General features: G+C 40.0%; 2 protein-coding genes across 5 annotated transcripts in view; one reads left to right on the top strand and one right to left on the bottom strand.

Moving 5' to 3' along the window:
- Positions 1-2,870: 2,870 nt before the first annotated feature.
- The window catches only part of rassf6 (Ras association domain family member 6), a 50,033-nt gene continuing 24,913 nt past the window's right edge, over positions 2,871-27,990 (bottom strand). The window contains exons 1-11 of one of the 3 annotated variants that reach the window (XM_028601867.1): positions 16,672-16,830; positions 13,084-13,151; positions 11,511-11,589; positions 10,852-11,012; positions 9,024-9,118; positions 8,309-8,508; positions 8,022-8,123; positions 6,026-6,077; positions 5,811-5,929; positions 3,696-3,793; positions 2,875-3,220 (exon numbers count right to left, since the gene is read on the bottom strand). In XM_028601867.1, coding sequence (XP_028457668.1) covers positions 3,145-3,220; positions 3,696-3,793; positions 5,811-5,929; positions 6,026-6,077; positions 8,022-8,123; positions 8,309-8,508; positions 9,024-9,118; positions 10,852-11,012; positions 11,511-11,589; positions 13,084-13,142 — 1,041 coding nt within the window. In that variant the 5' untranslated portion in view covers positions 13,143-13,151; positions 16,672-16,830 and the 3' untranslated portion in view covers positions 2,875-3,144. Of the gene's footprint in view, positions 3,221-3,695; positions 3,794-5,810; positions 5,930-6,025; positions 6,078-8,021; positions 8,124-8,308; positions 8,509-9,023; positions 9,119-10,851; positions 11,013-11,510; positions 11,590-13,083; positions 13,152-13,355; positions 13,410-16,671; positions 16,831-27,990 lie in introns of those variants that run through there. The other 2 variants (XM_028601869.1, XM_028601866.1) reach the window with 2 other exon arrangements.
- The window catches only part of musk (muscle, skeletal, receptor tyrosine kinase), a 43,735-nt gene continuing 36,837 nt past the window's right edge, over positions 21,093-27,990 (top strand). For both annotated transcript variants that reach the window (XM_028601865.1, XM_028601864.1), the window contains exon 1: positions 21,093-21,300. In XM_028601865.1, the coding sequence (XP_028457666.1) occupies positions 21,231-21,300 (70 nt within the window). In that variant the 5' untranslated portion in view covers positions 21,093-21,230. The remainder of the gene's footprint in view (positions 21,301-27,990) is intronic.

Raw genomic sequence — 27,990 nt, 5'->3', positions numbered from 1 at the left:
AAGTAGTTTGAATGACGTTCATTCAATCAAGCAGAAAAGTCTTAACACATGCTAAAAGCATGCCAGGAGACACAACATTATATTGTACTGTATCCTTAAACATGTATATAGTTAATGCATTCATATAACAAAATGAAATAAACAATGGAAAATTGTCTCGATTATGTTGCGTATAAAAATGCTGGAATATAGTATAATATAATAACACAAATGTTTGAATGTTTTACAGGATACCAACAACATGAGAAAACAAATACAATAAACATATAGTATCTAGCTAACAATAGCACTGTTAATGACATTAAGAGATGTTACCTTCTGTAATGCATAACAGAAGACGTGTTCAAGTTGTTGGTGTCCATTTTTTTGGAAGTTAAAAGGCATTTTCTGTAGATCAAAACAATGTACTGTATATCAGTGGTGTAGGCAGAAATAGTATTTTGGGCGGGCCAGTACAAAAGTGAGTGGGCCATTTTCAAAAAGACTTGGAAGTAGCAAATATTTACACATTTGAGTGTGCATGAATGAGCCTCAAAGTTATCTTATTTAAAATGTTGGGCTCAACCTCACCCACTTCTAAGGATCATTGAGAAAAGAAATAGTCTAAAAGGGGGAATACCCCAGCAAGACCAATGAACCGTTTTAAAATATAACAATGAAGTTGTTCCTCTTTTGACCCTTCTAAATTATCCTTAAAGTAAAATAAGATTAAATTTCCAAGTTTTTTTTTTCTCCCATAAAGTTACCATGAGTTTTCTGATACATGACTAAAAGAACTTTTGAACGTACACGCGTTCCACCAAAACAAGTTCCTTCCTGAGGCTATTTCGCAGAGGCACCATTGCTCCGTCCGGTGGTTAGCACCACCCAAGATGATTGGGATTGGTTTAAAGAAATGTCAATAAACCAGAGAACGTTTTTCTCCCATCCTGGAATGTTGTGTGGACAAGCCAGACCCTAGTCTAGAAGATCTGGCAAAGCGAGACTAGGGGTCACCCAACCAACATCTGTGGATCTCCTTCACACAGTAAAGCCACACTCTTTCCATTTCTCAAAAGATAACTAGTTTGGGCTCTTTGGCAGGCTTCACAACGAAACTCTATCCTTTAGTAAAACAACTAATTGCCATTTATTCCCATTGGGTCATTCATCATGTCAGAGGAAAATTAGACTCAATGTTGCTGGGTAATATGAGGCTGTCTGGTGGGCTGGCAAGTGTTTAAAAAGTCTTTACCACTAAACAGCCCAGGCACCACTGCTCACTATACCATTATTTCATTACAATGACAGGGTTTTCCCACTTGTAAGCAGTTTCCTGTTTTACACACACAACTCCAGTTTTTATGGCTGCCTTGTTTGATCAAATGGAAATAATCTAGATGTCTGGTGAATCATTTGAGACGCATTTCTCCAACACTCAACCTGGTTAAATCTGGTCGTAAGGTTAGCAGCTATCTCAGGATCAAAGCACAGAAGAAAAGAATGTTGCTTTAATGCATTCCTTGGAGAGCATCAGAGGTCAGCAACAAGCAGTCAGTCAGCAAAAGCAAACAAAGACAACAAACGGGGCCAGGCAAATAAAGACAACAAACAAGAGCAGAGGCGCCGATACCGTGGGTGCTCCGGAACTCGAGCACCCACGGAAAATACTGAGCACCCACATGTGCCAGAATGCCAGTTCATTGTTACATTCATTTCAAATGAAACATTGCAGTTGGGGCTAAGTGGAGCGTCTGTCATAGTGTGATTGGTTATGTCGGTGGCATGGATTCTTAATTTCCCACGAAGCTGATCGCGGTTACTTGCCAGTTAATCTTTTCATCTCCAATCCTATCTGTATTTGTGAGAAGTGGCGCTGTCCTGAGTCAAAAGCCTACTTTAGGGCTTAATTATCGAGTTAATAGGCGTGTTTGTGTCCATTTCTCAAGGTTCTGAAATTCTGAAGTTCCCAAACATTTTTTACTATTTTATTTTAAAGAGTGTGCGCGTGTGAGCACCCACAGAGGAAAACATAAATCTGCACTTACGAAAGAGCAGAGGCTGGAGTGCTAAGGCTTTGGAGGCCCAACAGGTGATCTGGCAGGGAGTAGGTGCTGGGTGGCTGTTATATAAGGGACTAATAAGGTAACGATGAGCAGGTGTGTAGGTGGGTGTGTGAAGGTGGACAGCTGGTGGAAAGAGAGGGAATGACGGCTTTGAGTCGGGGAAGAGAGAATGGCTGTGTCTCATAGCCCTTGTATGATAGCTCCTTGACTGAACCGGAAGTTGTTCTGTCCCTCCTCGGTGAAGGCCGTCTCAAAGCTCTTATTTCTGCCCCGAGGACCGAGAAGCAGGCATCAAGGAGGGATCATCGAGGAGCTATTAATCGAGGATACACGAGAGCAGCCTTCCCTGAAGCTGTGCAGCTGAAGGAGTTGCTAACTCAGCCCACACAGCTGACGTATTCATGTGACGCTTCAGAGGAAAGGACGTATCATCCCGCTACAACACATTTGCTCGTTGCCTCTCTCCTCCCATGATTTCCTCGCTCCCGCGTCTCCTTGGTGGGAGGGACTAAGACGCGAGGAAGGGAGGCGAGTGGAGGACTCAAGGAGGCAATCTAAGTGTTAGGAGATGCAGCGAATGTCTGAGGCAGCACGGAGGGACACAGGTGTTGTCCTCATGACAAAATTAAGCACATCTTCTCATGTCAAGGGTAACTATATAGTTCAAGACTTATTTCCACCATGGTCCTTGATGACCAGGTAACCCTTTCAAATTAAGCCATATTTACATTCAACATTTATGTGTATAGAATATTTCAATGATTCTAACTAACCTCTGAAAAAGTTCATACTTCCCAAACAGAAAGCACAAAACATAAGAAGTCATGCTGGTCCCACAACATATATTTAATAATAAACACAAATGTACAGTTATTTACAGCTGTTTCTTATAAACATATGTTGTACTTATTTTACAGATAAAAAATAATGTAAGGAAAAAATAATGTGAATAAATGAATACAAATGATATAAGTGACCCAGTTTGTAAGACTTGCAAATGAACCATGTATTTTGTCAGTACGTCAGGTAGGTGGTGTTATTTGTAGCGTTCTCCACAGCTACTCCTTCATCCTTACAGTGATGCTAGAGCCGGCAGTCGTCAGACGCTGGTCTCAATGTGAGGCGACATCTTAGAGGTCAGCATATGGGACAAGAGTCTATGCTGCTGGTGGTACCTGACACACACACACACACACACACACACACACACACACACACACACACACACACACACACACACACACACACACACACACACACACACACACACACACACACACACACACACACACACACACACACACACACACACGGACACATGAGTGAGCTGCAAATGTACTGCCATAGAAGTGGTACTACAGGGTTTGTGTTTCCAAACACTTTAAAGTGAATATAGTCTATGTACATCTGTTTGTGGGAGGATGAAGTCATTCAAAAGAGGGTAGTAAACTGCACAGCGTCAAACTGCATGAGTGATTGGTTGTCCATGAAGATGTTGTCATTTCGTATTGGGAGTTTAACGCCTGAAAGTCTATAACCAAACACTTTACTTCACCGCCTTTAATTCACATAATGCACTGTAACATTTCCTCATGACGAGGTCAACTCTCTGCTAAAGGCATCCTTTAAGGCATAAGATAATATACTGACTTGTTAATGACTCTCTGTATCTCTCTGTTCTCCTCCTCTCTGAGTTTCAGTAGAACCTGCTCCAGGATAGGAAGCTCCAAGTTCAGATACTGGGCTACCTGAGAGGAGAGGAGAGGAGAGGAGGAGAGGAGAGGAGAGGAGAGGAGAGGAGAGGAGAGGAGAAAATGAAGTAAATCAAATCTGTAATAGGGCAATATTAAGATTGTGGCAAATAAACTTGACTAAAATAGCAAACAAGACACTACCATATATGCTCTCACAATCTATAAACACTAAAACAATTAATTATTCAGAGGGACATCTGTATTTGCAATGTAAATGTAAATGAATGAAATGTAACGAAATGTAACTCTTCTGTTTTATTTTAATATCTTGGAGAAAAGCACAATCCGAATAACTAATATTTGTACTAAGTTGATTCATACACCAGCTTTAATACATTAATTGAATCTAAACAACTATGAAATACTAAATCCAGGGTTTAATTTTTCTCTGATGCACTCGAAGATGTGTTTACATTACTAGAGGTTGAATTCAAATTAAAGAGACCTTGATTTTCAGTTCTGAAAAAGCCCATCAGTTCAGACCAAAGATTCGCGACGAGACAACTTGAAACTTGCAACCTCTTGCAACGAGCTGGTCTGCAGCGTTCTGAAACCTGCCAGTGCACACTAATGTGACGAGTATCATCAGAGTATCATCTCCATGGCAACGATTTGATTTAGACCCTTTTTAAGGGGGCTCAAACCGAACGCAGTTTTGGCCAATCGGAGGTGGTTGTGCCAGACTCCCATCTTTGGCTGAGTCTCGCTCTAATGTGTCAGAGGGGGAGCAGGTGTGCGGTTGTGAAGTTTAATGATGGTCGTCCCCAGAGAAGAAGTTAGTAATTTCATGGCGCAGATTAGAACCCAAATTGAAATGTAAGCAACTAAAATTGCTGAATGTTAGAACATTGGGTTACACTTTACTTAAAAAGGTACCTACATAAGAGGGACATGGCACTGTCATGAACGTGTCATAAACATTATAAACAAGTCAAACATGTATTATTTAAGTGTCATTTGTTTTGGTTATGGTTATGGTTAGAGTTCAGCAGTGTCATGACTGTGTCATGACACTGCTGAAACTGGTTTAGACCGCTGCAACTTTTCGTTCTAAAACTGTTGTGTCTCGTCGTGAATCTTTGGTCTGAACTGGGCTTTAGTCTCTTTTAGGGGTGTGACGAGATCTCGTTGTACGAGATCTCGCGAGATTAAAACGTGACGAGATTTCTCGTCGAGGTGAAAAGTTGTCTCGTGAGGCGATGTGATGTCAGCGTGATGGAGCGTGAAATTACTATTGAAGATCCCCCTGCCACTTTTAAATCATTTGTGTGGCAACATTTTGGTTTTCCTGCGGAAATAATAAACGGCGAAAGAGTGACAGACAAGACGAACGCAATATGTAAACATTGTAAAAAAAAAATGCCGTACTACTAACTACTGCACCTGCGAGTCGCGGGTGCAGTAGTTAGTAGAGAGCTGTGGTGGTGCTGTAAGTGTTTTTGCATAGTGCTCATGTTAGCCGCGGTATACGGCATTTTTTTCTTACAATGTTTACATATTGTGTTCGTCTTGTCTGTCACTCTTTCGCCGTTTATTATTTCCGCAGGAAAACCAAAATGTTGCCAAACAAATTATTTAAAAGTGGCAGGGGGATCTTCAATAGTAATTTCACACTCCATCACACTGACATCACATCGCCTCACGAGACAACTTTTCACCTCGACGAGAAATCTTGTCTCGTTCTCGTGAACCCAATCTCGTGATGTGTCTCGTCTCGTGAAATAAGCGTCTCGTCACACCCTTAGTCTCTTTCTATTGTACATGTGAATACACTTCACATGTACAATAGAAATGTATGTGGCCAGACAATTTAAATTCTTGCATATCAAATATTCACATTCCAGATGAAGGATTCTGTCATTAAACTCAAATCAAACTGCACCGACATACATGGATGCAACGTCTTTTACTAAATCAATAAATCTTCCAGTACTGGTGTTACAATATGCTTGACGTATTTTTGGTCTGGTCTCTACGTTAGTCCCTCTGGTGGCAGGGTTAGAACACTCACATCGTTGCTGACTTCTTCTTCGTCCATGTCGATCAAAAAGATCTTCATGATGTCATCAGAGGGTCCCTGTAGTATGCGCTCCCATAGTGGCTGGTCCTTGTTACTGAGCTTCCTCTTTTCTGGACACACACACACACATGCACAACATCAGTGAAGCATCGTAATTGCCGTCTTCCAGCGTCTGATTATGTCATCGACTGTGTAACAAACCATACCGCCACTCTGGTGAACACAGTACAGAGCAAACTCCTGGGGATCGTTCATTATCTGGAGGATGAACACACAAGACAAATATTCAAACATCTATTGTAAATCCTTATTCTGGTTAGCCAATTAAAGGTCCCATGGCATTAAAATGTCACTTTATGAGGTTTTTTAACATTAATATGCGTTCCCCCAGCCTGCCTATGGTCCCCCAGTGGCCAGAAATGGCGATAGGTGTAAACCGAGCCCTGGGTATCCTGCTCTGCCTTTGAGAAAATGAAAGCTCAGATGGGCCGATCTGGAAGAAGGTTACCTCCCCTTTCTCTGCTTTGCCCGCCCAGAGAATTTGGCCCACCCATGAGAGAGAGAGACATCATGGCTTTCAAACAAGCAAAGTAGCGGTTGGTCAAGCCCACACCTCAACCCTCCACCTAGCCCCCTCTCTCCTCCTCAATAGCTACAGACACAGAAATAGCACATCCTAAGGAAAGCTCATTGTGGGACTGGCTCTAGTGGCTGTAATTCTGCACCAAGGCTGAATTTCGGGAAAGGGACTTCAGATACAGTATAAGGGGACCACTAAGGTCTATATAAAAGCATCCAAAGAGCACCATGTCACGGGACCTTTAAGGTCTATTATTCTATTATGATGATTTAATAAATCACATTACTTCACAGCCTATAAATCCCTTTTTTTTTTCTTTAAAAAGATGTTGCATAAGTACTTTTTTGAACAGCCCAAACATAATTGATTATATTTCTTGCACATATCTGTGTAATCTATAATACATGGATTAAGCACATCATTTGCAAAATTATCCCCAATACGGTGAGCTCTAATTCATATTCATTAACTGATTAACCCTGTCAGAACATGAAAGAATGATCAGCTCCTGCACCTGCACCGTCAAAGCTAACTGTAATACATTCTGTGTAATTCTTACTTTCATCAACAGTCAAATAAATACTGTATTCCATGAGGAGTTCTAAGTAATGACAACAACACTGTCGGCGCGTCCACATGACGCAAGCCTTCGGTGATCGCGCACAACCCCCACCCCTCCTCCACGCAGTGCTAGTAGCGCTTATCCCGTCAAATCAAGGAGGACACGGAGGATTAAAAAAACATGATGGACTCTTCAGAAGAGGTAATTATCTTGTAATTTTGATGTCCTGTGTGTGTCCATGTGCTCTATCAACTGAGCTAATTCGGCCATTTTGGCGTCATATTTAGACGCGCTTGGTCGGGACTCTTGGCATCACTTTTTGGCGCTCTGGGTCGGGACGTACATTTAACTGACATGCGGCACAAGAAAGGGACAGTTAGGTTTAGGAAAAGATCTTGGGTGGGGTTAGAAAACGTACGTTTCAGTGGTACGCGGGACAAGAACGGGACACAAACCCTGATCTCCTGGGTGAAAGTCCTGTGTTGTTTGACCCATCCACCACCCTAACCTACCGTCTTACGGGGATGTTAGGTCTTTCATACTACTCTCTACCGTTGTCGCTCTTAATACTACGACATCTTACAGCACCACGCTTAAGCTGCCCGGTGCGTCCCATAGAGAAGCTAAAGGGTGATTTTTCTGTCAGTTTCTGACGCTGAGAGCCACTGACCAAGTGTCAGTATTTCACGAGTTGGGAGTGAGAACGGGTATGGTAAAACGCATCACTCGAGCTTCTGTGCTCGAATGTCGCCAGACCACACCATTTTGTAAACATAGCCATAATGAGAAATACAGAGAGAGTTGTGCGGAACTGATAGGCTTAATTAGCTTTCAACTAATTTGGCAATGGCCCGAATGTAACGAATGACGTTCAATCCTCTAATATAAAATAATCGCGCACTAATAGCTTTAACCGTGTGAATGTATAAACTAGATAGAAAAGAATGCAGTGGCTCATACATACGTTTGATTAAAATGACATCACTGCGATGCACGTTAGTGCCATTCACTACGTCACTGTTTTTCTCCTGCACTTTGAAGAGCGTGTACAAAAGCTCACCTTGAACTTGGTTAGTAGCTGTTCAATGACCTGGTTTGTGTTCATACTGCTGGAGATGCGAACTTTAGTTGGTGTGCCGAAGGATGGGGTGAAGATAGCGGTCTGCAGACAATGAGAGACGAGTGAGTTACAGTGCGGATGGGAGTGAGGGAAAACTAGTGACATATGTGTTACATGGAAAGGGAGGGGAGGTTTGAGCTAGACAGGAAGAGAATGATAAAAGAGAGATGAGGAATAGATGAAAACTAGGTGCAAGTCATGAGGGGGGGTGTTGAGCAGAAACCTACCTTATAGTTATAGAAGTGTCCATTGATTGAAAAGCGATGCTGTCTTTCCTTCTCTATTTGTGCTGCTGACTTCCCCCTACCCCTCCTCCTCTTGACCAACGAGGCGTCACTCATACAGCGAAACAGGTTGGACTCCGCCTCCAGCTCCAAGTTCTTCCGCCTCATAGGACGCAACGTGGTCGTCTCATAAACAGCTGGGCCTAAAATAGCGGTGGATAGATTTATTTGATAATCATAATTCAAAAATGTGTTGGGTCATTCTGCACAATGAGAATTTCAACTTTTGGTACTTTTAGTACATTTTGCTGTTGAAATGTTTGTATAATATATAAATATTTTCTTTATTTATTCATATAAAATATAAAAAAAAGAAGAAATATCTAATAACAATAAAATGCACAGCTGGGATAAAAAAAACAACCTAAGGGCTTGTCAAAGGAACCCACCTAACAATGCCATTAAAGACAGCTGTACATGCTGCCACACAATTGCAAATGAACAGAAATAGTTTTTAAAATATTTAAAGTAAAGAAAATAATAATAAATTCCAGACAAGGGGTACTACAAATATATTGAATGTAGGACTTGTAATTAAGCGTTAATACACTGTGGGATTGCTTTTACTTAAGTAAAAGTATACTTCCTTCACCACTACTTTTTAGATAACTTTGTTGAGAGTTCAATTATGGGATATCGGAGGAAAATAAAAACCAACCTGGTAAAGGTTTGGTGACTACTGAGTCCTGTGGTGTTTCAGTCATCTCATCTATCTGGTGGAGGTCAACATATTCTCCCCATCGGGACATCCCCCTGCAGAGAGAGAGAGACAATGGAGGGAATCATCTCAGATACTTCAAACTGATGCGTAACCTACCTGCATGTAGATATTAACTTCAATTACATTTCACATGCTTCAATCTTGGCGTGATTTATACAGCAGTTGATTTGTAGTCTGGCTATCACCAGACCAATCTCAATCTTTTAAGACTGAACATTAGTCTGGGGAGTCTGCTCTGTATTTTCTACTGCACAAGAGGCATGATCAACAGGCATAGTTCAGATGACTCTCGCAATTGGACAGTCCTTCAACCAATCAGACCAACGATCCGGGTGACATAGCAGCAGCAGCAGCAACGGATTGCTGCACTTCGGTGGCCGCCATGTTGAATGTAAACAAGAAATTGTCATTGTGTTAAACCCGCCAATAGCGCGGCAGGTATATAAGCCAGTTTGTGATTGGTCCCCGCAGATTTGTAACTGAAGCAGGATAGATAAATATACAGGTTTCCAGCTAGGGCGAAGTCAAATCGCCGGCACTTCAGGCTGGGTTTACCCAGTCTAATAGATCTGTCTACACTGTAAGAAAAAAAATCTGTTGAAAAACACATACTGTCCTGGCAGAAAATTACCAGAACCTTTTTTCCCCTAAAGTTTACGGACATTTTCAGTTAATCCAAAACCGTAAAATTATGTAAATTTACAGTGAATCCTCTGCACCTTTAAAAGGACATTTCTGTTCATCTTCATATTAACACAGTATTTTTGCCCGTATTTCTACAGACCTTTCTAAAAGCTCACTTTATTGTTAGTTGCAAGAAGGAAAAATGCAGAGCAAATTATGACTTGTTGCAGGAACCAAAGTATACTCAATCGTACGCATGTAGAGAGCTGTGTTAACTGGATTAAGGGTTGTGTAAATGTCAGCATGATCTCTCCACTGTGTTCACTGCACTTTACAGACGTTTAATCAATACACATGTCTACCAGAAGCTCATATTTGGATTTACTATGTGAGGGAACGTAATGATGGCTGGTAAAGTTGACATATACAAAATAAAAATTGCTGATTTATGACCATCTCTGCACAAATGTGCCATTGTTAGCATTATTGGTCTGAAAGTCAAAAGTTACCTTGTCATGGTTGATGACAGCTCCTAATCTAATCTGTTCCCTTTTACAACTAAATAAATTACCAATTCAATCATCTTAGAATTTTTTGTATTATTCTTTCTCCGTCTTTAAAGTTGCAGTAGGTAAGACTTCTAAAACTAACTTTCTGTCATTTTTGCTGAAACTGACCCTATGTTCCAGTAGAACTACATGACGCAAGTCATTTAAAAAAATATCTGTCTCCTCTGGCACCACCTACAGCCTGTAGTGTGATTTGCAAAAATCCACTGCTCCCTGTTCAGATGCACCAATCAGGGCCAGGGGGGGGTGTCTAACTGTGTGTCAATCACTGCTCATGCACACGCATTCATTCTTCCTTGTTGGGGGAGGGGCTTAGGAGACAGTTTTGGGCTTTAGCGGAAAGGGGGGGGGACTGAGAAGTTGTCGATGTTCACTGTTCATCTTTAACTGGTCAAATATAGATGACAAAACATCGTATTGAAATGATTCCATTAGCAAAATGGAGTTTGGTAGAAGAAAATTCATCCTATTTCTTTTTTTTTTTGCTAATGCCAATAAACATCCATGCGTCCTATCTCTCTGTGTTGCAGACATGTAATTGATACCACGAAAAAACGAAAGTTGAAAGCAACCTCTTGTCTCCAATGGGGCTGACTGGACTGGTGGGGTCAGGTGGGAACATAGGAGCAAAGGGCAGCATCTGTTTATCGTCCTGTATTTTCAGCCGGATGGGTCTCCGTACTCCCCAGGAGATATTCAGGAAGCCTTCCACCACCACCTTTCCATCACCACCCTGTTACAGAGACAGAGCCATAGACACCTGCTATAGGGTGTATAATTACAGTCACACATTCAATTAACACAACACTTCATGAACCCTGATTCAAAAAGCAGCCATGTAATCGCTAATAAGCGAGTCCTGAAGATACTTCTTATGTCTACACTTTTTGCAACCTCCTGTGATACACAGCTGAGACTCGCTGCAAAGTGATGGTCAGGCCCAAACAGAATCTGCAGATTTTTTTTTTTTCTTTGTCATTGAAAATGAAAATCCGCAGAATTTAGCAGACTGATTATTCTGCTCATCTTGTGTTAAAATTGAGAGATTTTTTTTTTTTTTAATATGGAGCAAAACCTGAGGAAATTCTGCAGAAAATTCTTGGCGGAATTCTGCGTCCGCAGATACCGTCTGGCCCTGGTTATGGCACACGTCTAAGGGCAATAACAAGGCTGACAAATAGAAATTAATGCACAACAAAATTGAAAATTTTAAAATGGAATTATACCATACCTGAGAGTAATTGAGGTGCAGTTGAGTGTGGTCCTTTAGGAAGCAGTTGTAGGTGTTGAGCAGTGAGAGAAACTGTGCTCTGAAATGAACACAACAGCAACATCCACCGTGCTTGTAAATAACACTAACATCCACTGTGCCTGTCCATTACATATTTTATAGTTTAAATACAGTATGTTTTTTAACATTACTGTCAAAAATAAATCCAAGCACGCTGTATACACTGTATATTCCTCATGTATATAAAGCACCCTTGTGACATTTCTGTGTATCTTAAGTAAGAGCAACGGAAAACCAGAGTCAAATTCTTTGTATGAGTGCACATACTTGGTCAATAAAGCTGATTCATATTCTGAATGACTAAACACAAAGGTGTAGAAATTAGGGCCGTCAGCATTAACGCATTAATCGCGATGCGATTAAGGGCCGAGCATAACGTGTAAATTTTTTTTCTTCTTTAAATCGCATTAATCGCATGCCGCCATTTATTAATTTATTTTCACTTCACTCAGCTTCGCGCCGTGCCTAACAGGCTAGTATTTTACTTTGCCATACTTCCCTGTAACACATCCTGCTGCTGCAGGCTGCAGGCATGATGGAGAAAGACAGTAGCAACTCAATTCTGAATGGTGCTTTGTATTTTCCAAAACGGCTCGTAGACAAGTCGAAAGCCATGTACACATTGTGTAAAGCCGAATTAAAATATCACCGAAGCACAAAAAGCTTGAGCTATCACCTACGAGCTAAGCATAGTAGTAAAGTTAACGTGACCCAGGTTGATGCTAGCAGGCTCAGGCAAAGCACTATTTTGGAGAGTGCTACTTGCCGACCTGCGGATGAAACCAAATCCAAAAACATTACTACAGCTCTTGCGAAATGGGTGGTAACTAACTGCAGACCTGTCAGCATCGTAGCAGACTCGGGTCTTAAGGACTACGGTTGGCATGTTCTTACCCGTCATATACATTGCCGTTGAGGGGGACAGTAGTTTCACGCACGCATACACAGCATGGATGTATTAAGAGAACACACAGCCTGTACGACACGGAGAAAGCAGCCAAACTGAAAGTGCTGCAAAGTGATGCAAGGTGATCACTGGATGTCAGTGAGTAATCAACATTTTTTAGGAGTTACTTTTTCTTTTGTTTACAGTAAATAAATAAATAACAAATACAAATCTGAAAATCAGGTTCATAAAGTCACTTTCTTTGCATTCATTTAATTCCCAATCAGGATACACTGTCAAAAATTGCTTTCCATTGTTAATATGTACTTAAAAAGCAAAATAATAGAATTTTAATCATGTGATAAAACACGCGATTAATCGCGATTAACTATAGAAATCCCGCGATTAATCGCGATTGGAAAAATGTAATTGTTTGACAGCCCTAGTAGCACTGCCACGCAAGTCATGTTTATGTAGTCATGGTCCAAATATGGCTGATTTAAGTCAGACAACATTCATTATTGCTTATCACGGAGTTTGATAAAGTGTATCGATATGTAACATACATACCGGTGTACTTTCAAACAAAAGTCAGCAGAGTCTGAGCCGCATACCAAAGTGACCCACCTGGACAGTGTCCTGCCATCCCCTGTCTGGATCACTGGGAGAAGAGGTGCTTTATTCATCTCTGGTTACTGCAAAGGGGTTAAATGAAGACATTATTCATAGCAAGGAATACTGTAAACATCTGGAGCTCGAAGCAGGAGACTAACACTGGAGGCTGCCGACTTGTTGAATGGTACTTCCTATGTCAACATGGAGTAAGGAATTGCACAGAAAAATGATCAACACCGCACTTGTACAAATCCAGAAATAGAACAATATAATTTGAGTCTTACCGTCTTTAACATGACAAATTAGAGCTCTCTTCTCGATTCTGTTTCTTAGTCCCTGTCTTTCTTCTCTCTGTGCTTTAAATATCTTCTCGCTCTCTCTCTCTCTCTCTGATGTTTTTGTGTTATATTTATCCCTCTCTCTCTCTCTCTCTCTCTCTCTCTCTTTAGCTGTGCCTTCACTCTTTCGCTTTCTTTTTTTGTGCCGTCTCCAAGAGATTTAATAACAGTACTCCACCCAGTAACCAGTGATGACAGTGTAGAGCCAACCGTTTGTTTATATTCTTTGGTCGGAGAAGCCTGTGCCTGTGAGCAGAGATTGTTGAGAGCATCCACGTGGCTTCTGTCGTTTCTATTCTTTTGAAACTCTTTTTTTTTTCTCTTTTTTTTGCTGTTCTTCTGAAATTGCGTGAAAGACACAGCGGTGTGAAAGCAGGGTCTGTCTTATGTGTCTCTTTCCGTCACTATTTCCACCTCTCCTTCACTCTGTCTCAGCCTGTTTTCTGCTAGAAGAAACATCTCAGGTATTCAGCAGTTGTCATCCCAGCAGCCCCAGCACTCCCTGTTCTGACTGACAGCTCACTGTTGTGAGGGACGAACCCTTTTACACTAACAACAACAGAATTTAAAAGGTGCAGTAACGCAACTTTCCATGCAATGTTTATAGAATGTATGCAAATCCCACATTACCAATCTAAAACATACATTTCAAAATGCACAAAATGCGTGTGAAATGTATGTTCTCACATGTAAAATATATTTCAAAATGTCCATAAAACAACATGTATATGTGAATTAATGCTTTTTCACGTTATATTACACGTGAAATGTCTGCTATCACACATGATGTCGTCTTACACAGGTTATATATCGGACATCGGGAAAAACACGTAATCGGAATCTATTACATGTGAAACTGTATTTCACATATCATATGTTTCACATCATGGTGCATTCATATACCTTTTTAGGGCTGCGTGATATGGCCAAAATCTTCTATCCGATATAGTTAATTTCATGTCTCGATAATGAAATACATCACAATATGAATGTATCCGATATATGAAATAACCACATGGTAAAGCCATATGTTTTTGAACATTGTATATTCCTGCGTGAATTAAATACTTGAAAAATGAAAAGTACTGAGTATTTTCTCATTTTACTAAGAACTTTAGTGCAAAATGAACATAACGTGCAAGCATCACAAAGTAAAGCTTCGTCCAAATAACATAAATGCAGTTCGGCCAGTTTTTTTTTTTTTTTTGTGACATTGCGATAGAAAACATATAGAAAAATATGTACCAGAGACATTTTTATACCTATTATAGACATAACAGCTCTACTTTTCATTCTAATAGAACTCATGTGAGAACACCTTCTTTCTAACATGACTGCAAGTTATGAGTTATACGTTATAGTTATACGATGTTAAGAATTACAATTCGTCAATATTATCTAAAATACAGAAGAAGACAAAATATATACTTCATATACTACAAATCATCTAATAGAGCTGAGAGAGTGAGACTGAGTGATAAGATAGCTTAAATGCACATCTTTAATATTCTTTCTTAAATTTAGTGTGTAATAATTAGAATTTTTTGAGTGTGTTCCTAATGCATTAAGAAATGCTTTTTTTCTGGATCTCAACAGGAACCCAAGGATACCTGGCCAGGTGCAGGATCTCTAGATCTAGACCGCAGCACTCATTTGCCTTGATCTACTGCTTCGATCTGAGTAGTACACGATTCCCAGATGTACATGTTTGTGTCTGAACAGGCATGGCATCGGGCATTGCTGAAGACAAGCAGATGCACACAAAAAAGTTTTCAAAAGCCTCCTCATTGCAAAAATAAATACAGGCAGCAAAGCACGGAAGAAATTTGTGGTTTTTGGTACACAAAGACCAAAGATTCATCGTCTTTCTCTTTTATCTCTAACCTGAGCTGATGTAAGCACTTGACTGTATCTCTTTCAAGCCTCAACACGCAGGTTTTAAGGTTCCCATGGAGCAAATGCATCCAAACTGTGTGTGTCTGTGTGCGTCCGCATGCATGTGCTTGTGTTTGATTTCGGAAATCACGTGCATGTTAAAAGCCAAAGCAAAGCCATCAATGGAGAACTACTGATAAGTGGTAAACATTGCAAAGTCAATAACCTGAGTTCATGAATCCAACAGAGACGCTGTTCTATGACCAGCAGCGGTCTTTTAACCTGAGGTCAAAGGAAGGCAACTGCTAGGAGCCTGGAAGCCAAAGAATCTCATAAAACAAGACTATCAGGGATTTTTAGTTTTGACAGTTGAAGTCATTTGTGCAAAAAACACAACAACGTGTTTTTACAATCCAGTGTCACGACTACTTCCTCCTGTTTAGTGATCCGTCGTGTTCCACTTCACTTCTAGTGAGGTATTGGTATAAATATGAGTTTACGGGCTTCTTGCAACAGTGCCAGCTGCTGATGTAGAAGTGAAAACACAAATAAACCAAAGCAACCCAACCGGTTGGCAATGATAACCGAATCAAAGACACAAACACATTTTTGGGATGGACTAAAATTGGACAGCTTTTCTGTTCTTAGAAATGTATCACCAATGGGCCTAAATTTAGAACGATAAAGGATGCAGTGTATATGCACAGTAAAGAACAAGTTGTTAAACTGTGAGCCGGAAAATATGTAGCCAGCGGGGGGAAAAGCCAAGGTACACCATGACACACCCTGTATTGCCTTCCTGTATGCCATTCCCCCTCTCTCCGCCTCTCCCTCTCTCTTACTCCACTCCTTTCTCTTTTGTACTGTATTATAGTGTTTGACATTTGTTCTTTCTCACTCACATGCTCAGTTTGGACCTAAATATGATTTAATGTAAGTGCAGTGCCTCCTGTTGAAACTCTGTCCCTTTTGGGTTCTGTTCAATTTTACATTAACCAAATTATACTGATTGACTAGACACATGTATTACTTGTATTTTTAAGCACTATATCTGTTGTGACTTTTAATAAATTAAAACCTCACAATTATGAAAAAGTCATTACTTTGCCTTGATATATATATTTGCAGTCATATAGATTTTAAATTGTGACATTACTACTTGTTTCATGAAGTTGACGTTTAAAGAGGAGTATGCTGTTAAATATTCACATATACAACAAACATTAAACTCTCATACTAGGTTTTAATTAACTGTTAGACCATGGGTACATCATTACGTGTTTTTTTATTACCTTAAAGTAGCACAGGTTGGTTCCTTTACTTCCACAGAAAAACTTATTTTAACAAACGGATGCATAAAAAAGGTCAATCACACGTTTACACCTACCTGGCTAGTCCTTCAATCGCCAAACAAATGAAGCTGGTTCACTCCATGTTTGAGGTCCCGTACCTTGTACGTGTGTGTGTGCGTGCGTGTGTGTTTGTGTGTGTGCTCATAGGTCCAGAGTACAGTGCATGTGGTTAGAGGTGAGCTTGTGTAGCACACTGTAGCAGCTGGTTAATTATTGCAGGACACGTTGAGACATTGTTGAGAAGGAGGGGCTGGCTGGCTGACACCAGATATGACTTGCCTGCTTTGTGTGTGTGTGTGTGTGTGTCTAGAGAGACAGAGAGAGAGAGAGAGAGAGAGAGAGCAAGCCCATGGATTGACAGTTTGCTGTTGGCCAACTTTCAAGATTTGTCCTCATAATCAGAATCAGTTTACTCTGTTCCAGTTTTTAGTTGCTGTAAATGTATATATACACACACACACAACAAAACAGGAAAGATAAAGACAAAAGCATACAGCTAAAACAAGTACAACAAAGCTGAACAAATGAAAAGCAAAAGAATACACATAAACACCATTAGGTACGTACTACTTAGTGAAAAAATAGGTGTAGTGTATATATAAATATATACTGTATAAAAGCCACAATGACCAACAACATTATGCAAATTCTAAACAAATATTGAGCATGCACCAGATAACTTCATTAAGTAGGTGGTTATGTACAGTATGCGTATATACAGTACAGGCCAAAAGTTTGGACACACCTTCTCATTCAATGTGTTTCTTTATTTTCATGACTATTTACATTGTAGATTCTCACTGAAGGCATCAAAACTATGAATGAACACATATGGAATTATGTACTTAAAAAAAGTGTGAAATAACTGAAAACATGTCTTATATTTTAGATTATTCATAGTAGCCACCCAGCCACCCCACTCTGCAAACCCTTGGTGTTCTCTCAATGAGCTTCATGAGGTAGTCACCTGAAATGGTTTTCACTTCACAGGTGTGACTTGTCAGGGTTAATTAGTGGAATTATTTCCCTTATTAATAAAAAAGCATTAATTTGATTCAATGAGAATCTGAAATGTAAATAGTCATGAAAATAAAAAGGAAACGCAATGAATGAGAAAGTGTGTCCAAACTTTTGGCCTGTACTGTACATATCTAGTATATACAGCGTGCAGGATTCATAGATCGCTCCCCAAGCTGATTAGAATGTAATATGTGAATTGCAGTTGGTGCAAAAGTGTATATGTAGTAAGTTCTTATTAAATACTGAAATGTAGTCACTAAAATGATGACAGTGGTTATGAAACCTATAGACATCTAGAAAACCTAGACCCCAATTATCCAATCTTAGCTCACTTAATATGGCTTTTTGAAGCTGGGATGCCACAAGTACAGCATTGAAGAATAGATAGTATGCAGCTAGTCCTAACAGATGACAGCTGCAAGTTCATACATGTAGAATGAAGAGAACAATAACCCAGGAGGGCTTCCTATGGACAGACATCCAATACACTTAGTAATTGGGTTCAAGCTAAGGCACCCCAGTCATGACGCTGATTGTTAGGTGGAGAGCAAACATTCAATAATGCCAAACCAGGACAGGTGTTGCAAGCAATCTTTCAAGTGTGGCTAGGCAAGGCGGCTAAATGCATGTGGAATACAGTAAACACAGATTAATGAGATCTTCCTCTTAATTCCATAGAGGTGCTGTTTTGGATTGGTTTTATTCCTATCCTGGAAATACATTTTTTATGTGCCTATAGGGGACATCTGCCACAACCATTTCATGCATGGAGTACCACAGGGATCCTTAACTATTCTCCTTCTACATCTCACCTTTGGATCAAATATATCGAAATCATCATCTTTTTCATTTTTATGCATATGATTCTCATATCTACTACTTCTTTAATTTAAATAGCATAATGCAACTGAGCAAAGTACAGGATTGTCTTACCCTGGTTATGTCAGAACTTCTTTAGGTCACACTCAAATAATTCAAAATGTATTATATAATTTTAAAGATCACCTGTAATGCATGTATGGGACTGGCTCCTGACTATACGAGACATATGACTGAGTGCAGCTTGAAATCCTGTGGTAGGTCTCTATTAATAATTTCAAGTTCAAGGCTAAAAACTATAGAAGACTGGGCCTTTGCAGTCATGGCCCTTTGACTCTGAAATGACCTGCCACATGACATCAGACTAACTAGCTCATTATTTAAACTACTAATAAAGTTATTGTTTGTTTAAGTATATATATAACAAAAATTTGCGGCAACCTCTAGCTCACCCGGTAGAGTGTGCGCCCCATGTAGGCGTAGTCCCTGGCAGCGGCCCGTATTCGAGTCCAATCTGAGGCCCTTTGCTGCATGTCATCCCCTCCCCTCCCCCCCTCCCTCCCCCCCCCCCCCCCCCTCAATTCCTGTCTATTTACTATCACTAGCTAATAAAACAAAAAATAAATAACAGGCATTTGCTGATATTTATAACGCATTAGAGCTAATCTGCTTCACTCTTTTCTCTGTTTTCCCTGCAGGGACAAAACTGTGAGTTACAGAGCAGCTCCAATGGAACAAATGGGGCTTCAGTTTCTTGATGCTGGGAACTTCAGCAGAGAATGGTCTCAACATGTAATCTAACCACAGAGTGCATTTAGTTTCTATACAGATCCAGCTTGAAGCATAGCTTTGAAAGATCTAAAAGTAAAAGTTTGTCCAGCAGTTATTAAGAATACCACTTCCCTCTGAGGGATTAGGAATATTAAGAACACCACCAGGGTCAAATGTGAGTTTTAAGTGTAACCATGCCTAAGTGTTTATGCTCCCTCAAGAGAAAACAGCTGTTTAGTTCAACTGTTATGAAGCAGAGTAATCCAATGCTCCACAACATACAGGAGCAGTTCACTTCTGTGTCAGCAGAGGGAGTCAGAGTGTACCAGAATGATACTGCTGAGTCAGTGGTCCCTGGCAAAGCAGTAGTCTGACACATGTGTTTTCATTTTTTCTTGTGGTCTGGTACTGGTTCATTGAGATACTTCAGTAGTGTGTTGCCTTCATTAGAAAAAAATCCTATACCTTACACAACAGCAGCACCTAGTGGTGTGCAGTGTCAATGAAAGAACTGCTAAAATAATGTACTGTAGCTGGCTTGCTTTATGAATAGGACATGGCTGTGTTGTTTTATCTAAGAAATGAAGATGGAGGGAGATGAGAGTCAAAAGTATACAGTATAACAGAGAAAAAGAGCAGAGGATATCAAAAGGGCAACTCAAATTGGGCAAAAAAAATCTCCTAGCTTTTAACAACAACCAATATCACTACCGGCAACCTCACCATTTCAAATGGTATTGTCGATAATATAAAATCTGAAGCCTCACACTGTAGCACAAAACAGCCACACAACAACTAACCTAAACTAAGTTTTTTAAAGCCTTAGACTACAGTTTTTAACTTACAGTAACAACAATGTGTAGCGGTGCCTGCTTGGGGAATACAATAGTTGACTCCATCCAAAGCAGAATGGATAAGTGAACTGAAATGCCATTCCTTTCCAAAAATAAAACAGGACATACAGGCTGGCAGGCAACAGGTGGACACAAAGGCTGCCTCCTGGCTGTGTGTGTGTGTGTGTGTGTGTGTGTGTGTGTGTGTGTGTGTGTGTGTGTGCAAAGTAGTGAGTTGGACTATGCCTTGCATGTGTTGTGTTGTTTATCTGCATATAAGCGTAATGATAAAAAGAGGATGCAGTGTATTGGGACCTGCTGTGTTATAGCCAGTATTCTGACACTTCCCCTTTCTGATAAACACGCAGTTTATGAAAATAAAAAGTTCTCTTATCTGGTAACCAACCTTTAACGGGTGATGTGACTATTCTCTTTAATGTGTGTTTGTCCCCTTTATGTCCCATGTAGGGTAGAATACTGTATTATGTATATGTATGTGTAACATGAACTAGATTGGATGTAAAAGTTAATTGGGGATATGTGACAACATAAAAATTACAGCAAGTCAATGAAAAGTGGATTTGTATAATATATAGTATTGGTTGCTATTTCTGTCTTTGGACTTCTGTTTCTGCTTTAGCTCCACTGACACAAATGTGACTTGTTTCAACCTGTCATGGCTCTAAAGAGCGGAGCCTTGAATGCAGCTTGTTCTGTGGTTTGATGAGTAAACACTGTGGCTGATTCCTGTGGATGAGGATAGCTCTCCAGCACTGGAGCCGTCGGAGCTTTGAGCAAAGCTACAAAACCTGAGTGACTGTGCATGACGGCAGCTAGCAGCTGCCACTGTCCATCACACACACACACACACACACACACACACACACACACACACACACACACACACACACACACACACACACACACACACACACACACACACACACACACACACACACACACACACACACACACGGTCCTTGGTAAGCACAGAGCTCATGGCTGTCCCTGGCTAAGACACACACAGTCGCACACAGTGAAGAAACACACCAAGTGAGAACGTCTCCTTACCTGCCATGGGAATCTAACCAACCGCTCATTCTGTACACCGGTCAAAAAGCTTTGTCAAGTCGGATCATTACAGAGACAGAATGAAGGTTGTTGAAACCATTTCAGTGTTTCTGCTTGTTCTGGTCACTTCAAATTATGGGATACAGAGAGGTATGTGTGGTTTCCATATATGCTTGCACTCAGAGAGCTTTTAAGGGTGTCTGAAGCACATTTAGTTACTGTATAAAAATAGTGTTACATGTAATTCTGAACCTTATTTAATTTGTAGAAGTGTAAAAGCTGTCTTGTTGCTGAGAAATATATACTATAAATAGTGTTGCATGTCACTCTGAAACTTATTTCATTTGTAGAAGTGTAAATGCTGTCTTGTTGCTGAGAAAGATATAATATAAATAGTGTTGCATGTCCCTCTGAACCTTATTTAATTTGTAGAAGTGTAAAAGCTGTCTTTTGCTGAGAAAGATATAATCTAAATAGTGTTACATGTAATTCTGAACCTTATTTAATTTGTAGAAGTGTAAAAACTGTCTTGTTGCTGAGAAAGATATAATATAATTATCAGACAGAATATACAAAAACAGGAAAAGGAAAAATGACAAGGATAACACAATAAAGGGCTTGTATATGATCTTGCCTCTGAATGTGTGCATGTGTAGGAGTAAATGTTGACGAGCTCAGTAGGCTAAAGACCTACACAGTCAAAGGAAAAAATAAATATCACAGAGAGCATCCTTTATTCTTGCATCTGTGTTTCAACTCCTGTAAAAACTTTTCCTAAAGAGAACGCATGAGTTTCCCCACATACGTAGCATTGAGATCACCTGTTTCCACCACATCCTGCAGGGAAAAGGAGAAGGTGTTTATAGGCCTAGATAGTGTAAATGTGACTAAATCTATATCCTTCCTACACTCTGGCATATCCTCTTTGAAGGCTGTTGTAAAGACGGTTAGGAACTTTTTACCTCCACCACAGCCGCACTGTGATCAGAACCTGTAAAGTGGGCACCATACATTCCTGTATTCTTGTTTTGAGTAATATAAGTTGTGGGCTTTAATAAACTTCAGTGGCTCTCATCTATTTGCCATAAGTTTTGGTAAAAAGAAAACGGGTCCAGAAATATTGAAAAATGGACATCATGGGCAGTGACGGCCCTGGCATTTACAACACACCGGCCTTATTTTTGTTTGCTGCATGCATAAAATAACTTTCTCTCTCACAATTAATCAAAGACATTATCAGTAGTGGCCCATTAGGGGGGCAGCCCTTCTGGCATTTGCCCATATTCTAGATGGCCAGTCCATCACTGATCATGGGTCATTAAACACTTTTGACACGCAGCAAGTCCAGCCATGGCCTCGGGACATGTGAGATGGGTACCATATCAAATGCTGGCACAATTTTACAGTCACATGCACAGGCCCGCAGAGCAGACCATTGACATACAATACATGTTTTATGAGTACATATGTAGAGTATATGCTGCAGATTGGCTCAGAGAAACAGGTGGTGTCGATGCGGTCACATTCTGCCAGGGTAGATAATGTAGATGGGTTGGGTTGCCATGGTGCAGGGCTGCAGGCTTGGCAGATGACCTGTGCTTTGCGAAATGTGTCAGTGATTAGAATGCTGAAATTAATGTGGATGGCATCTTTCTTGTTGGTCCAAGTTACTTTAGGCATCCTGTCAGTAATAACTTGCTCATAGGAGTGAGAATAATGATTTATCTGTGAATAACATTATCACACTGTTTAAAATCAGCAACTACTGGATTTGCAAATAGTGGAAAAAGTAGATGTCGAAGATATTGTCCAAGCTAATGGGATTCTTTCTAGAGTTACTGTCAACATACAAGGTGAAAAGCAATATCAAAGTGTACATTTCCAGACATTTCTACACCCACAGTATCTTCCGTACTCAATTGTGTGTGTTGTATTGTAGTCTTGCATTGCCATACCTATCTCTCCTATCTATGCTTTCAACCCTATGTTGAACAGAGAGCGCCATCTATTGGGCTCGGAAAATAAACTCAGAAGTTCCAGCGTGAAATGCCCCGTAAAACCCTAAAAAGATGACATTTTTTAATTTATATTAATGAGCTGGTCATACAAACAAGCTATGTGTGAATAAGTCAGCAGCTGTTTTAATTCAACTCTGGACAGAACAGCGCTAGCTTTCACCCCAGCCTCCCCCTTAACACGTCCAGGCTCCAGCTACGTACTTCACCCACAGACACAGACTGATACTGTATCTGTCTTTTAATCTCACTTTCAGAAAGAAAACAAATAAGCATACAGTATTTCGGTTCATTTCAGGACAATTCTTTTAAATGCATGAAAGTTACTTCTTGAGATTTGACCAAACTTAAATGAAGCGACTAAATATGAGTAAGGTTTGTTTTCTTAAAGCTCCCATGACATGGTGCTGTATACTGTATATGAAGTCTCTTTCCCGAAATTCAGCTCTGGTGCAGAATTACAGCCACTAGAGCCAGTCCCACAATGAGCTTCCCTTAGGATGTGCCATTTCTGTGTCTGAAGCTATTGAGGAGGAGAGAGGGGGGAGGGGGCAAGGTGGAGAGTGGGGGTGTGGCCTTGACCAACTGCCACTTTGCTCGTTTGAAAGCAATGATGTCTCTCTCTCTCATGGGTGGGCTAAATTCTCTGGGCGGGCAAAGCAGAGAAAGGGGAGGTAACCTTGCTCCTTATGACCTCATAAGGAGGAAATTCCAGATCGGCCCATCTGAGCTTTCATTTTCTCAAAGGCAGAGCAGGATACCCAGGGCTCGGTTTACACCTATCGCCATTTCAATACACTGGGGGACCATAGGCAGGCTGGGGGAACTCATATTAATGTTAAAAAAACCTCATAAAGTGACATTTTCATGCCATGGGACCTTTAAGATTGGCCATGACTTGATCGAACAAAATATTTACAAGCTGTGGCTTCAAATTAGTATTAAGCAACTCTGGATTGACAAGTGTTGTAAAACGGGGCAGTTGAGCAAAGCTGAGACGGATGAAATAAAGGGATTCACTTTCATGTGTTCTGCTGGCTTTCATTACAGTTTTTCTGAATTGCTAAAACACTAAATTCCATTGTCTGAACCAAATGCTCAGTGGAATCAATCACTTTTCTCGTAAAACTCTAAACACATTCTCACTCGCTAAAACACATTTCACACTGTGATGCACTTGTGTTGCAAAATGGTTAGCAAAAGTTAAACATAACTACGACACAGTTGTCATCATTTACACCAAGGGTCTTCAACGTTTTTTAAGCAGAGGACACCTTAACTGAAAGAGAGATGGAGCAAGGACCCCCTACTACATACATATTGTATAAAATGAAGTTACATATTACAGTTTTTTCCAACCGTTTACACACAAAATCTTTTCATGTCACACGATTTTTGAAACCTCTCACTCAAACTGCACAACTACTACACAGCAAATCTCCAAAACCATAAGATATTTCTCAGCCTTTAATTCAGTTTTCAATTGCATAAAAAACCTTTTTCAAAACATTACACACAATTCTCTACCTAAGACACAAAAATCTAACAGGAAGTGACTTGCTTTCCTTTTCTAAACACAACCAATCAAAATGCTACATTTATTTACCAGGGCATACATACACTCCTCACATTTGCAAACACATTATGCCATGACTGAACACTAACCAATCACTGGTTTAGAATAGGCCTACACATAGGTCAAAGGTCAGACTACCTGTGTTGAACAATGGATGACAACAATAGACAGAGAGCAAGGGGAGGAAGAGGGAGAGACAGGGGACAACAACGAGGAGGAGGAGGAGGAGGAGGAGGAGGAGGAGGAGGAGGAGGAGGAGGGAAGAAGAGGAAGGAGAGCCATCTCTGATGAGATCAGGGCCACACTTATTCATCATATGATCAACCACGGATTGACCATGAGAGAAACCCATCTTGAGTAGCTTTACAAAGGCGTCCATACTGCATGTAACTATCTAATCAAATCAAATCAATCGGACTTTGTTTTGCACAAAGTGCATACTTTACATTAACTGTAACATTACATTGTTTTTTACGGTGCACTTTTCAACCACTTTCAGCGGATGTACTTTCTTTCTAGAACATTGTAAATGTAGATATAAGCCTATGAAAGACAAAAGAGCCTTAGATTTAGAACAGCAGTGTGTACATGGTATATCGAAAAATTTACTATTATGAAAAAAGTGTTTGATGCAAATGCTTCATTTTGAGATGTGTTTATGGTATTTTGAATGCAGTGTGAGAAAGGAGATGTGAGGCATTTTGCATTTTGTGTGTGCAGTTTTGGGAATTGTGTGTAGAGTTTTGAAAAAAGGAGACATGGTTTTGAAAACGTGTGTAAGCAGTTGGAAAAAACTGTAAACTGGGCCTACAATATTGTGTGGGCAGCCTAAGAACATTATACAGTACATAGAATACTAAGCTATTAAAATGTTGGTATGATTTTATAAATCATGCTTTAATGTTAAACATACATGTGGCACACTGAATCCTTAGGATTAATTGTGTCTGTGGTAGGCTACCTTAGTGAGTACCTTACCTATTAGGCCAGTAAGCCTATCATCCATGATTTTTGTTGTTGTAGCTCATAATATGTTTGATTCATGTTACAGTTTTTTCCAACTGCTTTCACACGTTTTCAAAACTAGGTCTCTTTTTTTGAAAACTCTACACACAATTCCCAAAATTGTCATAGTCATTAGAAAGTTGCATGCCTGTTCTCATTTCTGAAGGTTTGAAGTATGGACGCCAAGATGATGATGGGCTTCTCTCATGGTCAATCCGTGGTTGATCACATGATGATAAGTGTGGCCCTGATCTCAGCAGAGATGGCTCTTCTCCTCCTCCTTCTCTATCTCTCCCTCCTCCTCCCCTTGCTCTCTGTCTATTGTTGGCATCCATTGTTCAAAATAGGTAATCTGACCTTTGACCTATGTGTAGGCCTATTCTAAAGCAGTGATTGGTTAGTGTTCAGTTAAGCATAATGTGTTTGCACATGTGAGGAGTGTGTGTGTGACCTGGTAAATAAGTGTAGCATTTTGATTGGTTTTGTTTGCATAAGGAAAGCAAGTCACTTCCGGTTAGATTTTTTGTGTTTTAGGTAGACAATTGTGTGTAATGTTTTGAAAAAAGTGTTTCATGCAATTGAAAACTGAGTGAAAGTCTGAGAAATAGCTTATGGTTTGGGATATTTTGTGTCTAGTTTTGCACTTTGAGTGAGAGGTTTCAAAAATCGTTTGACATGAAAAGATTTTGTGTGTAAGGAGTTGGAAAAAACTACAAGGCATTTACCTTTTTGAAAAAAATCTTGAAAAAGAAATTAACAATAATTTGGTGGACCCCTGCAGTAACTCTGAGGACCCCCTAGGAGCCCTGGACCCCCTGTTGAAGATCCCTGGTTTACACAAATGTTTCTACGGAGGTGATCAAACCAATTGTAGAGAATATAAGCCAGTTCAGAATGCACAGGTGGCACAGGAGCATTACCATATGTGTTGATGTTTGATTTTGCGGTTGCACAATATTTTTTAGTGAAGAACAAAGAAAATGAAATGAAAAGCACATGATGGTATGTGCTTTTCATTTCGTTTTCTTTGTTCTTTGGCCTTTTGCAGTTGAACTACTATATTGTTCTACACATGCTTAATATACAGACATTCAATATTTTAGTACTTGCACTACTTGCAGTGTACAATATATTCACTGTACAGGTTTTGTTCTCATTGCAAGATGTGTTTACTGTATGAAATACTGTAAACATTTCTTTTCTGTAACTACATGCCCTGCACACTGTGTTCTCGAATTATTGAGGTAATGTCTAATGAATGCTCTGTATTGTTTAGTTATTGACTGGCTGTGTGTGTGATCTGAAAGCGTTGTTTGATTTTGCCAGCGGAGTGAGATGTTTTGTGAATATAGTTTGAGGATTTGGTTTTGCGTTTTCCGATTTGAGAAAATGGGTTGAGGGTTTCAAGAAATATGTCTTAGCGATCGAGAAAAACTGTAACTGTGATTGATTCCATTTGAAATTAGTGTCTTAGCAGACAAATACAATGGATGTTGAAAATGATTAATGTGTGCCCTCATGAATAAGACAGCTTTCAAGTTTGAAGCTTTCAATTGTTCTTTAATAAACAGCGTAAGCCAAAATTACACCTCTGGTACTGCAGACAACATGCAACCATGTAGAATCAACATTTTGATGTCTTTTATAATTACCCACGCACTCACTCAACTATGCAGCCAGCCAGTATTGTAAAATGGGTTCTAGCATGATGAATCAAGACAACATACGCATGTATGATAGGTTTAAAGAGGGTGTTCGTGGGAGCTGAACCACTACAAACAATGGATGACTCCCCTGCAGACATCTGATTCCCTAACATGCCACGAGAACAATACTATTTTTGTGTTTGTGGAGGGAATGCTGTTTGCAAAAGAAAACAACCCAGAGGATAAACTGAAAATCAAAGCAAACACCAAAGGAACCAAAGGATGTTAAATACGTTTCAGGCTCTACAGAAGGAATCTATTACAGGAAAGCAAAGGTTGACAGAGACCAGATGAATACGGGAGGAACTAAAAAAAGAATAGACACAGTTAAAAATTGAGTGAGAAGGATTATTTCAGTGGTCATTGCAGAGAAATGCATAGACAAGGAAGACATAAATGCATATCTTGTAAAAGACATTTGTAGGATAGATAAGAACTATGACAAATATGTGAAAAAATGACAAAGATGTAGTTGTTCAACCAATTTTCATGAACAGCCTTGTACGATATACGAAAATGTATGCACACCGATACGTAT

The sequence above is a fragment of the Perca flavescens genome, chromosome 16 (genome assembly GCF_004354835.1).
Source record: "Perca flavescens isolate YP-PL-M2 chromosome 16, PFLA_1.0, whole genome shotgun sequence".
Taxonomy (NCBI): Eukaryota; Metazoa; Chordata; class Actinopteri; order Perciformes; family Percidae; genus Perca; species Perca flavescens.
This window is presented reverse-complemented; position numbering and strand designations above follow the sequence as displayed.